This window comes from Entamoeba dispar, genomic scaffold (assembly GCF_000209125.1).
Source record: "Entamoeba dispar SAW760 scf_1105229459267 genomic scaffold, whole genome shotgun sequence".
NCBI classification, from domain to species: domain Eukaryota; phylum Evosea; order Mastigamoebida; family Endamoebidae; genus Entamoeba; species Entamoeba dispar.
In genome coordinates this window covers 1-17,113 of record NW_001853607.1, presented here as the reverse complement: position 1 = coordinate 17,113, position 17,113 = coordinate 1, and the positions used below count along the sequence as shown (strand labels likewise).

General features: G+C 21.1%; 3 protein-coding genes across 3 annotated transcripts, besides 41 other annotated features; 1 reads left to right on the top strand and 2 right to left on the bottom strand.

The window, feature by feature from the left end:
• Positions 1-205: 205 nt before the first annotated feature.
• Positions 206-964, top strand: EDI_300220 (uncharacterized protein; the record flags this gene model as incomplete). Its single annotated transcript, XM_001735592.1, has 3 exons — positions 206-255; positions 417-601; positions 699-964. 3 exons carry the CDS (start codon positions 206-208, stop codon positions 962-964), a joined length of 501 nt encoding a protein of 166 aa, XP_001735644.1.
• Positions 443-477: a sequence feature (AT_rich).
• A 554-nt stretch (positions 965-1,518) lies between the features above and the next one.
• Positions 1,519-1,705: a microsatellite.
• Positions 1,706-1,710: 5 nt separating this feature from the next.
• Positions 1,711-1,752: a sequence feature (AT_rich).
• Positions 1,753-2,087: 335 nt separating this feature from the next.
• Positions 2,088-2,117: a sequence feature (AT_rich).
• Positions 2,118-2,140: 23 nt separating this feature from the next.
• Positions 2,141-2,309: a microsatellite.
• A 95-nt stretch (positions 2,310-2,404) lies between these two features.
• Positions 2,405-2,544: a microsatellite.
• Positions 2,545-2,555: 11 nt separating this feature from the next.
• Positions 2,556-7,158: a repeat region.
• Positions 7,159-7,197: a sequence feature (AT_rich).
• A 121-nt stretch (positions 7,198-7,318) lies between these two features.
• Positions 7,319-7,348: a sequence feature (AT_rich).
• A 105-nt stretch (positions 7,349-7,453) lies between these two features.
• Positions 7,454-7,614: a microsatellite.
• Positions 7,615-7,628: 14 nt separating this feature from the next.
• Positions 7,629-7,805: a microsatellite.
• Positions 7,806-7,875: 70 nt separating this feature from the next.
• Positions 7,876-8,066: a microsatellite.
• Positions 8,067-8,444: 378 nt separating this feature from the next.
• Positions 8,445-8,509: a sequence feature (AT_rich).
• A 63-nt stretch (positions 8,510-8,572) lies between these two features.
• Positions 8,573-8,752: a microsatellite.
• Positions 8,753-8,813: 61 nt separating this feature from the next.
• Positions 8,814-8,839: a sequence feature (AT_rich).
• A 13-nt stretch (positions 8,840-8,852) lies between these two features.
• Positions 8,853-9,039: a microsatellite.
• Positions 8,904-9,082: a microsatellite.
• Positions 8,971-9,144: a microsatellite.
• Positions 9,145-9,189: 45 nt separating this feature from the next.
• Positions 9,190-9,225: a sequence feature (AT_rich).
• A 24-nt stretch (positions 9,226-9,249) lies between these two features.
• Positions 9,250-9,432: a sequence feature (AT_rich).
• A 180-nt stretch (positions 9,433-9,612) lies between these two features.
• Positions 9,613-9,688: a sequence feature (AT_rich).
• Positions 9,689-9,744: 56 nt separating this feature from the next.
• Positions 9,745-9,772: a sequence feature (AT_rich).
• Positions 9,773-10,083: 311 nt separating this feature from the next.
• Positions 10,084-10,164: a microsatellite.
• Positions 10,165-10,166: 2 nt separating this feature from the next.
• Positions 10,167-10,755: a repeat region.
• A 264-nt stretch (positions 10,756-11,019) lies between these two features.
• Positions 11,020-11,144: a microsatellite.
• A 16-nt stretch (positions 11,145-11,160) lies between these two features.
• Positions 11,161-11,338: a microsatellite.
• A 100-nt stretch (positions 11,339-11,438) lies between these two features.
• Positions 11,439-11,525: a sequence feature (AT_rich).
• Positions 11,526-11,587: 62 nt separating this feature from the next.
• Positions 11,588-11,668: a sequence feature (AT_rich).
• Positions 11,669-11,733: 65 nt separating this feature from the next.
• Positions 11,734-11,863: a microsatellite.
• A 14-nt stretch (positions 11,864-11,877) lies between these two features.
• Positions 11,878-11,920: a sequence feature (AT_rich).
• An 8-nt stretch (positions 11,921-11,928) lies between these two features.
• Positions 11,929-12,041: a microsatellite.
• On the bottom strand, positions 11,956-14,106 carry EDI_300200 (tyrosine protein kinase, putative; the record flags this gene model as incomplete). Its single annotated transcript, XM_001735591.1, has 1 exon — positions 11,956-14,106. The coding sequence occupies one exon, from the start codon at positions 14,104-14,106 to the stop codon at positions 11,956-11,958; it is 2,151 nt and encodes a 716-aa protein (XP_001735643.1).
• Positions 12,974-13,113: a microsatellite.
• Positions 13,220-13,290: a microsatellite.
• Positions 13,362-13,436: a sequence feature (AT_rich).
• Positions 14,107-14,213: 107 nt separating the features above from the next.
• Positions 14,214-15,779, bottom strand: EDI_300190 (uncharacterized protein; the record flags this gene model as incomplete). Its single annotated transcript, XM_001735590.1, has 1 exon — positions 14,214-15,779. The coding sequence occupies one exon, from the start codon at positions 15,777-15,779 to the stop codon at positions 14,214-14,216; it is 1,566 nt and encodes a 521-aa protein (XP_001735642.1).
• A 28-nt stretch (positions 15,780-15,807) lies between these two features.
• Positions 15,808-15,845: a microsatellite.
• Positions 15,846-15,854: 9 nt separating this feature from the next.
• Positions 15,855-15,894: a microsatellite.
• A 152-nt stretch (positions 15,895-16,046) lies between these two features.
• Positions 16,047-16,088: a sequence feature (AT_rich).
• Positions 16,089-16,238: 150 nt separating this feature from the next.
• Positions 16,239-16,281: a sequence feature (AT_rich).
• Positions 16,282-16,304: 23 nt separating this feature from the next.
• Positions 16,305-16,357: a microsatellite.
• A 395-nt stretch (positions 16,358-16,752) lies between these two features.
• Positions 16,753-16,932: a microsatellite.
• Positions 16,879-17,057: a microsatellite.
• Positions 17,058-17,113: the final 56 nt, after the last annotated feature.

Genomic DNA, 17,113 nt, shown 5'->3' with positions numbered 1-17,113 from the left:
ACATGAATTGAACATTTTAGTGATAATTTAGATATTGTGAATATTAATTCTTTGTGTATTCTTTTCATTTAACTTTTTCAATTGATTCTTGTTTTATTTTCAAATAATATAGTATTAGAAGTGATGACATTATAAATATATGATTTCTTAATACCAAATACAACTAATGTATCATCAATTAACATTATAATAATATTTTCATTTGATGATTCATATCTATTCACAATTTATGTTGAATGATTATGTTGTTCTTATGTTATGATGAATTAACAATTCAATTAAAATCATTAAAACATGAAAAGAATATAAATTATAAGATATGAATAATAGAAACACAAATACTATGAGACAATCAACTCATTTCATTAATTCAATTGACACAAAATATAAAACAATTAATATTTCATTCATTCAAGAATCAACCAAATTAAAATTGATACACAAAAATATGAATTATATCAATTTAATAATAAATTTGTTATTCTACGAACAAATATTATTAACAATGAATATTACATTGATGTTGATGTTAATCCTGAATTTATTCCTTATATCCAACTTTATCTAAATTTTTTTCATATCAAAAATGTCATGAGAAAGTGTATTTCAATTACCATCAATCATCACACATTTATCATATTTTAGAATTCCATTACTAGATATTTTACATTGGACGAATATTGATATTTCATCATCAGGTAAAACTAAATTCACACAAATTCTATTAAACAGTGAACAAAAAGAATTAGAAATTATTCTTAGAGGGAATTTGATTAGCAAACAATTTCCACAAATAAAAGTTGATGATTTTTTATATGAATTTAATCAACAAATCAAAATGATATTAAATGAACATTTCAATACATCACATGAGAATATCATTGATAACTTCATTAATAATACTAGAATTAATTTAGATGAGTTAATTGAAAATACAGAATTTTCAGAAAAGAGAGTGAAATAATATTTAGAATGATAGAAAATGTTGTTAATAAGAAATGAAAAATATCACACGAACAATACGAATTAATTAAATCAATATCATTAAGAGAATATTCATTTGATGAAGAGTATCTTATTGATATAATTTGTGTTATTCAACATGATATCAATGGACAAATCATTACAATTGATAGAAAAAAGATGGATTTAATATAATAGTACAAACAATGAAATAATATACAAAAATCAATCAATGATGGTATTCTTAATCACAAAATATAGGAATATTCATATTAATAACAAAAGAATGTTGAATGGGATGTTTTAGAATAAATAGAAATAGTATGTTATTGTAAAGAATATTGATTATATCATTTTATTTGATAAACAAGTTAATAGAAATGAAATTAAAGGAGAATTTCATTATTTGGATGAAAACAAATGCATTATTTATTGAACAAAGAAATCTTATTTTATATGATGAAATAGCAAATATCATTAAAAAAGAAACAAGAAATAAATGAGAGAGTTTCTGTGTTTTATATTGAAGACCTATAATTAACAATCATCTATTCATTATTTAATTTTTTCTTATTTTATTTCTAATTTATATCGTCTTTTATCTTTTCTTTTATTATTTCTTTCTTTATTATTGTATTCTTATTTCTTAGTTATTATCTTTTGTATATTCTTTTATTTTATCTTATTCAATCATATATAGATTATTTGACATTTTACATATTCTTTTATTTCTATTAAATTTCTTAGAAAATTTAATTTATTATGATATTAAATTATTTTGTTAAAAATGATATTGAAATCGTTGAATATTTTTAAAAAAATTCTTCTTTTGTTAATACAAGGATGTTTTATATTTATCATAATCTTCATGAATACATTTTTTATTCCCAATAATAAGATATTTGTATTTTGGTTGTTTCTTATTATATTTTGTTAAATATGAACAAAGTAATAAATACATTGGATTTCCATGTTTTTTTAATTATTTCATCATTATCTACTATTTTAATTATTTCTCCTTTTTCATTTCTTAATTGAACTAATCTATATTGTTGATTATTAAGTTTATTTCTTTTTGTCTTTTTTGTAATTATTGGTTTAATCCCTTTCCCTTCTATATCTTCTTATTTATTATAATATTCATTAATAATATTCATCACAACATTTTCATTAGAATTCCTTCTTCTTTATTTTCTTCTTTTATTTTCTTCTTTATCTTATCTTTTATCTTCTATTGGAATCCCTTCTTCGTTAAATACTAATTTCTTTTCTTCATTTTCTTCTTTTACAATATATTTTTTCTCTTCTTCAAATATAACCTTTCCTTCTTCATCTATCATTTTCTTAATTGGTAAAAAATGTTTTAGTTTCTTAGCTGCTTATTTCTGATGAAAATATAATTGTCCATCATTTACTTATTAAATAATAACATCCAGATAAATTCTACATCCTCCTTTTATTCTTTTATTCTTCTTTATTGTTTTCTTTATTATTGGACTTTTTACTTCATCCTTTTCATTCTTCTTCTTTTTCTTAGTTCTTCCCCTTTTTATATTATCTTCTTTTCTTCTTTTCTCTTTTAAACATCAAGTATGCCGAAGCATTACAGGAAACACCACAAAAATTATAAAACAATCAATAACAAAAGAAGGAGAAATCCATACCAACCAAGAAATATAAATGATAGAACTGAGTGAAAACAGGTATTATCTGCATGGACAGAAATACATTAATCATCACAACAATCATTACCATAATAATAACTATCACCATAACAATTATCATAACCGTTATAATAATAATGGTATGAATCATTTCATTCACTTCAATCATTTTCATCATCATAAGTATTTTATCAATAATTCAAATAGAATCAATCAATATTATAATACAAATAAATCACATCATAAAACACATCATAGATATAAACAATACCATAATAAAAGACAACAACAAATAAGAAATAAAAGAAAAGAAATGATAGAAATACAAAACAAGAATATTGGAAAAGACTATTTGAAGAAGAAACCAAAATACTTACACCACAAGAAATAGAAGAAATTAAGAACACTAAGATTAAAGAATACACACCATCAACAATAATGAGAAGATGGTATTTACTTGTAAGAGAAAAAACAAAAATGATTAGAATGGAGAAACTATCAGTATGACACTTGAAGAAGATGACAAACAACTAAATCAAAATGAAATAAATGATAAATACTTAAATAAGAAATATACAATGTTGAAAATGATGATGAATTTACTGAAGAGAAGAAGATGTTTAATGAAAAAGAAAATATGAAATTAAAAGAATAAGAAAAGAACAATGAAAAAGATAAAAGAATAGAAGAATTAAAGAATAGATGAGGCTATTAAAGAGAAAGAAGAAATGAAAAAAGAAATACAAAAGAAGGACCAGACCATTAATAAATTATCAAATGACATTATTTCATTAAAGAAGAAGCATGAGAATGAGATAAACACTAAAAAAACAAGAAAATAATAGAAAATTATTCGAATTCAATGCTGAATCAGAAAGGAAAAGGTCTGAAGTAAGCAATTTATCACAACAAGTATACTTCATGAAAGATAAATTATTTAAATTACAAAATAAAATTACACAAGAAGAAAAGAAGAAAGATGAGATAAATCACATTATATCTGACTCATCTGAAACACAAATTGTGAATGACCTCACCCCCAATGTGGTAGTAGCTGATGAAATATCATTAAGCGAAGATGATCTTCAAAAAAAAGAAAGTTAAGGCAGAATTCAATCGAAGAGATGGGAAATCAGAATAAGAAGATCACCACATCTGATCATGACAATCAAAAAAAAATAATTGAAACAAACAAATAGAGAAGAATAAATTCTAACACTCTATAAATGTTTTACACTAAAATTATTAGAAATAAAATTAAGAGGTCAAATTAAAGAAGAAGAAATAAAAAGATTGATACATGAATTTGATATTAAAATAGAAGATATTAATGAATATAAAGAAATATTAAAGAAAACATATAAAATAAAGAATGAAATTAAAAGGGAAATCAATAGAAGAATGGAAGAAGAATTAATAATACACCAATTGAAAGATATTGAATTAAAAGAATTAATAAAATAAACAAGAAATAAGAATTACAAGAAGTAATAAGAATAAATAAAGAAGAAGATATGAAAGAACAAGAAGATGTATAATTTATTAATTATTATTACAATAAAAACAAAATACATCAAATAATTAATATCATTAATACAAATGAAATAGTAATCAATACATTAGATGATTACTACCATTATATTAAAACTATAACCTCCACTATTAACATCATTATTAATAAGAATCAAGAAAGAAGTGGAAGGAGAAGTATAGAAAGAATACTACAATCAAAAATATGTAGATTAAGAGACTTGCTCCATAATAATCAATATATGAAATTAAAAAGAATATTACATATTAAAAAATATGATATATATCATATTAAAGTAAAAACAAAGGAGCAAATAAACTATTACAAATACCTCCAAAGAATGAAAAGAATAGAAATAGAAGTAAGAATAATTGAAAAGAATAAGAATAAATTATAAAATGATAAAATAATGAAAGAGATAACTTCTAAATAAGTATAAAGAAGATGAATATCCAGATAATATTACTACAATTAATTTCATGAAATGAATCTATGAAAATAACACCAATATAGATTTCATAAATATTAATTTATATGATATATTAATTGAAAATAGAATTAATAATAGAAGGTGCGTAATCACTTTTGATGAATTAAATCATGCAATAAAATTCATTGATAATTGGAAAGTACCTGGAATTGATAAAATACAATCCTCTGGATTAAATATTTAGAACAACCAAAGAATTTCTTATTAAAATTATTTAATGAATGGTTGTATAATCCTACTAACATCCCTCTTCAATTTATCCAAGGAAGGACAATATTAATATACAAGAAATGAAATAAATTATATAAACTAAATTACAGACAAATAACTTGTTTAAACTGTCTGTTAAAAGTATATACATCTTTATTAAAGATGAAGATAGAAAGCCAACTGATGCTAAATCAAATTGAAAAACAATTATCACAAAATCAAATTTGATGTAAAAAATATACATATGCATCAAAAGAAGGATTATTATACAATACTATAATCCAACAGTTATTAATCAAGGCTAAATGGAAGTGGGTAGAAACATATTATGATGTTTCTAAAACATATGATAATATTAATCATCAATTTGTTAAACAATGTTTAATTTACTTTAACATCCCATTAGTTGTAATTAAAAGTATATTATATATATTAAATAATACACAACTCCAATTATATTATAATCAACAAAATGTTGGTATAATTAATGTAGAAAGAGGAATAATACAAGGTGATAGTTTATCTCCATTATTGTTTGTATTATCTATTGATATATTATCTAAACAATTAGATAAACAAATTAATAAGTTATCTATTAAAATGAATGGAGAAGAAAAACAAGTACAGTTAAACCACATATTATATATGGACGATTTAAAGATAATAACTAATAGCCTCGAAGAAATGGAAAAAGCCCACAAATTAACAAATGAAATATTTAATGCGATAGGACTAAAAATAAATGTAGAAAAGAGTGGGATAATGACTAATATCAATGGTCAGATAAATGGAGAAATAGCTGAATTACCAAGAGTAACTAATGATAACCCTTATAAATATCTTGGTATTGAAATAAGAGATAAAATAAATATTAATAAATATTGTACAAGAATATTAAATGATGTATCTTCTATTCTATCATCATTAAATAATATGAAATATAGCAGCCTCAATACAATTAGAAAGATTAATAGCGATATAATCTCCAAATTAAGATATGGATTCTGTATTGTCCCATGGAAACTTTGTGAGTTGGAGAATATAGATAAACAAATAAGAAAGGCATTGATACAACTCCAACTATACAGTAGAAACATCCCTAAAAGTAGATTATATGTTACAATAAATGAATTAGGAATGGGATTAATGTCAGTACGAGATGAATGTGCTAAAGAATTAATAAAATATATTTAAAATATAAATATCAAATACAGAAATAGGAGAAATGATAGAGCAGTAAAAGAGAATCAAATTGAATAATTAAAAGAATGAAGAGAGTATTTGGTAAGAAGATTAATTTCAATGAATGAATATAATACAAATAAATGAAATAAAACATGATATAAACAAAGTAATTGAATTTGTAATAAATAAAATAAATGAAAGATATTTAAATAGAAAGAAATGTAGTGAATATATAAGAAATGTAAATTGTATATTTAATAATAAGAAATTATCAGTAACCACATGGAGGTCATTAAATATAAAAAGAAATGTATTCACCAAAGTAGTAAAGATGCAAGAAGGAGTAACTATGACAGGAAATATTAAATCTAAAATACTCCATTGTGATGCTTTAAAATATTGTAAACATTGTCCTAACACAATTGCATCTATTAGCCATATTTTGTTAGGATGTCCTGTAATGAAGAAGAATCAAATATCAAAACACGATTATGTATGTAATCAATTATATAAACATATATTATTTACATATTTTAATGAATTTGATGAAATAGATTTTAATGCCCCTCCTAAGTGTATTAATAATAATGAAATGATTATAACTTACAATAAAGATTTATTGGTTAGTGACCATTCGTTTAATGCTAGAAGACCAGATATATATTATCAAAATGTCAAAGAAAAAAAAGGATATATTATTGATGTCGCCATATGTCAAGATAGAAACATCCAATTAAATTATATTTACAAAATAAATAAATACAAAGAATTACAAGAGAAGCTAAGACAAAGTAGAGAATTAACTTATGTAGAAATAATACCTGTAATATTAACAATCAATGGGTTGATACATAAAGAAACAGTAAGAAGATTAAAAACACTAAAATTACAAATCAACTTCCCCAAAATACTACGAACAATCATTATTAAAAACATGAAAGACTTAATGTTCTACATATTCAACACTGGCAACACATTAGAAGAAGAACCTTCTAATGCGAGTATGTTAGAAGTGAACTCTATGGTAGAAATAGAGCATATTGAAGAAACTGAAACAATCACTTCTCAATATGAAGAAAATCCAATTATGGATATATCTATTATTTGTTATTTTTTTTTTTTTTTTTTATTCAAAAATAAGATTAAATTTATTTCTACAACACAAGAATACCATTAAAATCATATACAAATAATTATATACAAACAAATAGATTTAGAAGACATTATCAATGTTATAACTATAATCACTATCAACAAGATAATAGCCATAATCACTTTAATAATAATTATCATATTTATAAATATCATAGTACATTCTCAAATAATCACATTTATAATAAAATGAGAAGTAATTATTATAACCACAAATACTATAATACAGGTAAAATGTTTAATCATTATTATGAGAATAAACAAAGTAAAAGATATAGAAATAAAGGATATTATAAGAAAAGACAATGAAGAAAGACAAAAGAAAACAAGAAAATAATACAAGAATGGATGAAGAGATTTGAAGAAATAGAATGATAATGAAAGAGAAGTTTAAAATAAAGAAGAAGAACAAGAAGAAATACACATAGAGTTTAAAGAAAAGAATAAAGAATAAAAAAACAAGAAAGAGATAAAGAAGAAGAGATAATAGAAAGATATGAGAGAAAAAAGAAATAGAACATGAAAGCGAAATAAAAGAAATGGAAAGAAAAATAGAAGAAAAGGAGAAATACAAAAGAAAGAAGAAGTGAAGAAGACAATAAAATAGAAAGAAGAGTAAACACCAGATAGAAATGTATCAGAAATAAGAACAAATACAAACATTGAAAGTGAATTTAGAGAAACAAAAGAAAGAAGAAACTAATAGATTAAAGAAAGAAAAAGAGAAATAAATAAGAGAAATAAACAAGAAGAAGAAAACAATAAAACAAAAGATAAAATCAAACAACAAGAAGAAGAAATAACAAAGATGAAAGAACAAAAAGAAATTAAAGAGAAAGATAAAAGAAATTGAGAAATAGAAAGAAGAAAATGATAAGATTGAAACAATAAAAGAAAATTCAATTATCAAACCGTCAGAAGAAAAAGAAAACAAGGTCAAAGAAGAAGATATCAAAGATGTAAATTTTAACAAAGTGAAGAAGAAGAAAACAATAGCACTGACAAAAACAGAAGTACAAAAGAAGTGGATCGAGTGGAATAATTATAGAAGAGAAGAAGTAGATTCAATCAAAGAAGAAAGCAGGAAGAAACTAAAACAAATACAAGAATGAGTAATTCAAATCATGAAAGAAGAATTACTAAGAATGACATTAGAGGAACTGGAGAAGATAAATGAAGAGAATAACAATATAGAAGAAATAATAAAGAATAAATGAACAATCAGAAATAGAAGAAAAGAAGATAAAAGTTATTATTGTTATTGAATAAATATAATAAATATTAAAATGAAAATTAGATATTATAGAAATTAAAGAGATAATAGAAGAAAGAATAATAAAGAAGAAGGATATATACAGATGATTAAAAGAACAAGAGAAATAGATGAAAGAAAAAAGAAAATAGAATAACAATAAATATATGAACAAATACATCAATTCAATAAACTAAAATAAATAATGACAAACAATATGAAAGATGAAATAAATAATAATAAAAAGAAATAATACAATAAAATAAAGAAAAAGAAATAATTAAATATATGAATAAAGAATTGAAGTGTGAATGTGAAAATATAGATGATATCAAAAGATGAAATTAATAATCTAAGAAGAAGAGCTAATAAATTAAAATAATTATAATTAACATGAATTACACTAGAATTAAAAGAATAATGAAAAATAAATAATACAATGATGAATATATTATTAATAAAACATCAAATTAAACAAATAGAACATTTAATTAATATGAAGAAGAATAGAATAAAAATTAATAAAGAAGATAGAATAAATAAAAACAAAATACTAATAAGAAATTAGAAGAAGATTAAAGAAAATATAAAATATCATGATAATGAAATAATAAGAGATGAATATGAATTAGAATTGATAAGAACAATAATGTGTTATGAATTGAAATAATGAAATATGAGAAATGATGAAAATGAATAAGAATTGAATTTGGAAGTGATTTTATAAAACATACGATAAAAGAATTAATAAAAATGAATTTAATGAAATATATTTATTGGTACAAAATAAGAATGAACCATCTATAATAATAAATTATTTAAATAATAAATTTAATGAAATATATATTATTAAATGAAAATTAAATAATGTAAGTATTCATTTAATAAAATAAATTAAAAATGAAATGAATGTTATGAAATTATGAAGTAGAATATTGAATATTATTAATATATAATAAATTTGTTATAAATAATTAAAATTAATGTAAGAAAATGGTATATTTGTATGAATTAAGAAATCATTAATTACATGAAATAATATTTTAAAATGGTGTAGTATTTATAATGATAAAATATCATCAATTGAACATTATTAAATTGTATTGTAAATAAGAAGGTACAAATTGATAAACATAAATTAATAATGAATATATCTGGAGATGTGTTAAATTAAAATATAAAATAAATATAATAATTGTTGAATTAAAGAGAATAAATTGAATTTAATATTCAATAAAAATGAAATTAGTAAATTCCAATGAAGAATTGAAATAAAAAGTATTCGTTGTATGGAATCAATAAATAATTAATAAAATTGAATATTTCATAAAAGACCAGATATTTATATAGAAGATAAAATAAAACAAATATGAATAATAAATGATATGTTAATAGTATGTGATAAAAAGATAATTCTAATATTTACTACCAAATTTGAAATGTATAGAACTCTCCATTTCAAAATAATACAAATTAATAACCTAAAATGAAAATAATTCCAATAATAATAACAATAAATTGATTAATATAGAGAAGTACTCAATGAATAAATTATTCAATAGAGAGTGAATGATGTAATCTCACTTGAGTAATGTGAAGTAGATAATACAAGATATATTGATACTTATTTTATTAATTTTTTATTGTATTTGTTATTTCTTTTTTTTTCTTTTTTTTTTCTTTTTCTTTTTTCTTTTTTTTTTTTTTCTTTTTTTTTATTTTGAATATTGTACCTTAGATATACATCACAAAACCCTAAAATATTTTCATGCTTCAAATCATCAATCATCATCTGATTATGATGTTACTATTAATTAGAATACATCTTAACCAATATTGCAATAATACCAATGTTCATTATTTATGTTGGTTGAATATCATTGATATTAAAAATGTACTTATTTATAAAGATGATAATATTATTTACTTATTAGAATACAAGTATATTTGATAATGCATGTATTATCAATGACAAATGAACTGTTGTTATGGTGTTTTAAGAAAGAAAATTGTTCATAGCAATATAGTAATAATGATATATTCTCTTTAAAGATGAAATTAAAGAAAGGAATTTAAAATACTCATTAAAACCAAATAGAAACTTAAATGATGAATATTTAAATCAGAAATATTTGAAATACTTTATTGTATATCAAATAAATAAGAAATGAAATTTGTCACATTTCAAGAACTAAAAGGTAAAAATAAATTAATAGATAATGAAAAATACAATGTTAAAACAAATAATTTGCATGAAGAATGAACAATAAAAAATAAAACTATTAACATTTAATTATCTCCTTTTTATTTTTTATTTATCTTATATTTGTGAATACAAAAATAATAACATCATAATTAAACACAAAATCAATTATTTAAATAATAGTAGTTGAATGAAAAGGAGATGGGAGTGGAGGAAGAATAGAATAAATAAGAGATTACTTATTTTTCTTAACTCTCACTCATTTGATATAACAAACCCTCATACACAAATAAAGACATCTGAGGGATGATTTGCAGTAAATACTTTGGTATTTTCTTATTTATCTATTTAAATTCTTTTCTTTCATTTAAATAAACACAACATCACAAAATAAGAAAACAAAATAAAATATATAATCAACATAAACATCCAATCACAAAATAACAAATAAATAAAATAACAAAAATAAAATACAAATAATGAAATACAAATAATGAAATATTAATGATATTTATTTGTATATTCATCATTTCATTGTTTTGATAATTCATTTTATTATAATTATTTTATTCTTTATTCTTTATTATATTAATATTCATTGTATTGATGTATTTATTTATGAATTTATATCATCAAATCTATTATCATTTTTATTATTCATTTTATTTCTTTTGTTTTATTCTTATTTCATATTCTACAATTTATATCTTCTTCATTTAATTCATTGATTTATAAAATATCATTAAACAATCAATGTATTTTAATGATGTGAAGAATGACAACAATCGTATTAATTAAATAATAATTTATTTATTTTTAATAAAAGAAATAATGATAAATAATGATATTAGAAGTTTAATTTCATTTTATTAATTGTGTTATGTTTCTGATATTGTATCTTCAATTCACAAATTAATTAAATTATATGATAAACACGAAAATTATATTTAAAAGAAAAGAAGATAAAAACAATATCAATAATAAAATTAAAATAACAAATACATCATTTAATTAATATCTCTATCATTCATAATTCAATTAATATTTCTATCAAATATAATCAAACCAAGTTCATTATAATAAATTTATAATTATGTATTCATTCTTGTTATTTATCATATTTTTATTCTTCTATTTTTCATTTTGTTTATTTTAGTTATTTTGAATGAATGTATTCTATTTTAATTTATTTGTTGTTCATTTCTTTATTTGTAATTAAATGAAATGATAAAATATGTTATTAAAATTAAATTATTTAATAGAATTAAATCAAACATATTAATTCTATTTCTTTTGTGTTTCTTTTCATTCTTTATTTTTAATTATTTCTAACATTTTCACTACTTCTTCTATTCTTATTCTTTCTTTAGGTTCTTGTTTCCATGTTTTTTCAATAATTTCTTTAATATCTTCTTTAACTTCTTGTATTATTGGTGGTCGTTTACCTGTTGATATGAATTCGGCTATTTTCCATGGAAATTTAAATTCTGTTTTAGGAAATGGATCTTCCCATGTAATGATTTGTAACATTGTTATTGAATATGAATATACATCCGATGGCATTTTATAATGTTCTCGATTTAATACTTCTGGTGCCATGTAAATAGGTGATCCTATCCCTTTTGTGAATGTCATATTTGTCATCATCATATTAATGTTTCTTGAACTTCCAAAATCTGTTAATTTACAATTAACTCCAATATTATCATCAATTGATACAACAAGAAAATTATCTGGTTTAATGTCTCGATGTAATATTCCATTTGAATGAAGATATGAAATTCCTTTTGCTCCATCTAGCATGAATTTAATTCTTAATTTCTTAGGTATTTCTGTGTTTGTTCTTTTATTAATTAAATCTTGTATTGATCCATATTTTGCATATTCTGTTATCATACATATTTTATTAGGAATAAATACTGCTCCATAAAAATGAATGATATATTCACTTCGAAATTTATCTAACATCATTACTTCTTTCTCAAATTCTTTCATTTTATCTTCATCTTTATCAATTTGTTTCATTTTCTTAATTGCTACTTGATTCCCTCTAAATTCTCCTATATATACTATTCCAAATGATCCTTCTCCTATTTTATGTTCTTCTTTTATTTCATCGGGATCAAGTCGTGTTGATATTTGTGTTTCTCCTTTAATTGAAATACTTTTAATTATTTCTTCTTGTGTTTTATTAAGTGTTTTACTAATTATCATCATTTGTTCTTTAATTTTAGTAGTACATTTGATTGTAATGAATATTTCAAATTCACATGCATATCCTCCTTCAATTGTAATGATATTTGGGTTTGTTCTAATTGAATATTTTTCATTTTCTTCTTTACTACTTATTTGTATTTTCTTTTTTTCTTTATTTTCATTTCCAATACATATTAATTCTCTAATTTCTTTATTTACTTCAATTTTTTCTCCTTCTCCTATTTCTATTTCTTTTTTATTTGTTATGATTCCATCTCCAAGTGATATAAATTTGATATTTGATTGTGAAATTTTAAATATTGTTGTTGTTTTCTCTTGTTCTTTCTTTTCTTTGCGTTTTATAATGTAATTAATCATTATTATTATAATTATAATTATTATAATGATGATAATAAGTATAATGATGATAATTATCATTATCATCCACCATACGATTTCTTTATTACATTTTGTTCCTTCTTCATTTATTCCATACCAAAATGAACATTTTGAACATTTATTATTTTTTGTTTCTTTACATTTATTAATATTTGAATAATGAATACATTCTTTATTTATTATTATATATTCTTCTTCACATTTATTACATTCTTTCTCATTTAAACATGTCATACATTTATTTCCACATTTTGAACATTCTTTATTTATTAAATAATATCCTGTTAAACATTCTCTACATCCATATTCTTTATCTATTTCTCCTTTACATCCTTTAATTGTTGTTGTTGATTTACATATTCCTGTTGAACTCATAAAATATCCTTCTCCACATATTATACATTTATCTTTTTGATTACATGTTAAACATTCTTTTTCACATTTTGAACATCCTTTCCCATTTCTATAATATCCTTTATGACATATTCCACATCCACTTCCATCTGCTAATATTCGTAAACATGTTCCATTTAATTCTTCATTTGATTGACATGTTTTATCATTTCTTAAATATTTATCATTAGAACAACTCATACAATATGTAGATGTTCCATAACATGTTTCACATTTATCATCACATTTTAAACATTTCATGTCTTTTGTTAAATAATATCCTTCTTTACATCTTTTACATCCATATGTATTTTGTTCTTCACAATATTCTATTTTTGTATTAATACATTCTCCCTTCAAATTAGGTGAATATGTATTTAAACATTCAACACATTTTCCATTAACATATGATTTATTTAAACAATATTCAATATTATTATTACATTTTCCATTTTGATCTTTTATCATATCTTCTTCACATGTTTTATTTATACATTTATTATTATCTAAATATTCTTCATATTTACATTTTAATTCAATATCATTTGTTTGACATATTTCTGATTTTGAACATTCTATACATTTATTATTATCAATGTATTTTCCATTTCACAATATATTTCTTCATTCTTTCCATTTCGATTCTTTTCTTTATTTGAACATTTTCCATTATTTAATGTATATCCATTTGAACATGATACACATTCATTTCCTTCATAATAACATTGATCTTCTTTATCTCCATCACATTGATTATTTTGTATTTTATATCCATTTGAACATTTTAAACAATAATTTCTTTCTGATTTATTACATTTATTATCTTTTTCTTTACATTCTCCTTTTTCTTTAATATATCCTTCTTTACATTGATAACAATATGTTTTATATCCTACAATACAATTATCTGATAACTGACATTCTTTATTTGAATTTAAATAATATCCTTTTTCACATTCAATACATTCTCTTGTTTCTTCTTTGTAAATCATTATATCACAATGATAATCATTCTTATCATTACTAAATGTAACACCTTTCATTCCAATAATCATTATTTGACTTTTCTTTGTTGTTGATGTTGTTCTTGAAAATTCAATATCATTTGAAAAAGATAAATGTTTTGAAGAAGAAATAATTAGTGTTGAAATTGATTTATCATTATTTTCCACTTCTTTGATTAATGTTGTTCCTTCATTTGATTGTTCAATTGTTAAACTGAATTCAATTCTTTGATATGGTTCTTTCTTTCTATAAATATTGAATGTTATTTGATTTGTTGATTCATATTTTAACCATTGATTAGGATATGTGTATATTGTATGAATATTTGATGAATCATGGTTATTTCTAATAATATAATTATTTGTTGATAATGATATTTGATAATTATAATTAGATAAAGATACAGTGACAGTAACAATAAATGAATTAAAATCATCTTCTTCATCTTTTTTAAATTGATGATTACATTCTGTTGTTATATCATGAATTTCAATATTATTATAACTAAAATATCGAACCATTCCACCACATGTTTGATTAAAATATTTATCATTTGATGATTTTGATGTTATTTTATTGATTGATCCTTCATATGATGATATTAAATACCATATACCTTTATTATCAGAACTAAATTTTAAATTAATAGGAATTGAATTAATATAAGTACGTTGAATAGGTAAATGATAATAATAATAATAATTATCATTTCCACTAACCCACAATTCATCAACATCTCCAATTATTCTTGTTGGACTATTTCCATTATAGAAAATAAATTGAACTTTTTCAAATGAATAAGAATTTTTAATTAATTCAAGTTCAATGTTTGTTTCAATATTCATAAAGTTGAGAGAATAACTTTTACTAATTCCTTCCTCTAATCTTACAATAACTTTATTTGCTTTAAATGTATTACTTATTGAACCTAAATAAAGTGGTTCAATGCCATTATTATTTTTCATTGAAATAATAACTGATGAATATTTAGTATAATCTCCTGTTAATGTACCTGAAATTAAAGTAGATCCACTACAAAAAGTATTTGCATAGATTACAGTATCATTCCCATCAACTTTTTGACAATATTCACCATTACAAAATGAAATAAATAGAAGTAATAAACAAAACCACATTGTTTTTGTTTATTTGAGTTATTTTACATTTTTTTTCTTTATTTCTTTTTTTATTCTTTTATTTTTAGAATATAATAAATTTATATAATTTATTTTAATTTATTTTAATTTATTTGTATGAATTTGTGATGAAAAGGGTTATTATTTCTTTCTTATTATCATTCAATGAAATCAAATATTTCTTAAAATTTCAATTAGAAAAATTTGTTTGTTAAAATATTAACATTATGTGTTTGTTTAAGAAAATAAAGTGAATATGGTTTGTTCATATTTAATTTAATTGAAATATGTTTAAATGAAAATAATTATCGATAATTAATTTGACGATAGAAAACATATTCTTTCATTCTCATTAACTATCATTTTATTATGACTTTATAATGATTAACATACTTATTCTATTTCATCTTATCATCTTCTCATAACTTCATATTTTTATGAAAAGGGGGTAAAGAGATGTTTAAAATAATTTAAATAAATTAAAAATAAATAATTTTAAAATGGTTTATTAATAACACAATAAATAAATAACAACAAACCAATAAACATAAAAATAAATAAAACAATAAAATTAAAAACGACAAAAAACAAATGAAATTATTGTATATTTGATTCCTCAATTTATTTTACATTGTTTGAAACAAACACAACAAACTATTAATGATTAAATAATACCATACAATAAATATACAAGTATATTATAGTCATCATCTTTTAATGTTTGGTAATTTTGAATATCCATAATATGAAATAATAATTCTTTGAATTATTTGAAATATATTGTAATTTAGTTGTTATATCCTTCTTACTGTTTCATTTTATTTACTTTCATCATTCTATTTCTAATTTGTTTCTAAAATGATCACTACAATGAAAAGAAGAATGATGAATGGCATATCATTTTCATTTAATTATATACTTTAAATATTGGTTGTTGTTTACTCTCAATACAAAATAAAAAGAGAGGAAATTGAATGAAAACACAAATAAAAAGAACAATCCATTTACAATCATATAATGAAAATGACAAACTAATAATAAAAGAAAGAGAAAGAAGAAATAAAGAGAAAGAAGAGGTAATGATAATTCAATTGAAATCAATGAGATAAGAAGAAAGAGATAAATCAAATCAAACACAAAATAACAAGAGAAAAAGATAAATAAATGATAAAGAAACACAAAATACATAATATGATAACATCAACAACAATAAAATAAAGAATGATAAATGATTAAATATAATAGAAGACATTTGAATAAACAAAGAAAGGAATAAAAATATGTGAAAAATATAGAAAATGTTTAAATGAATTAAAGAATGAAAATCTAAATAA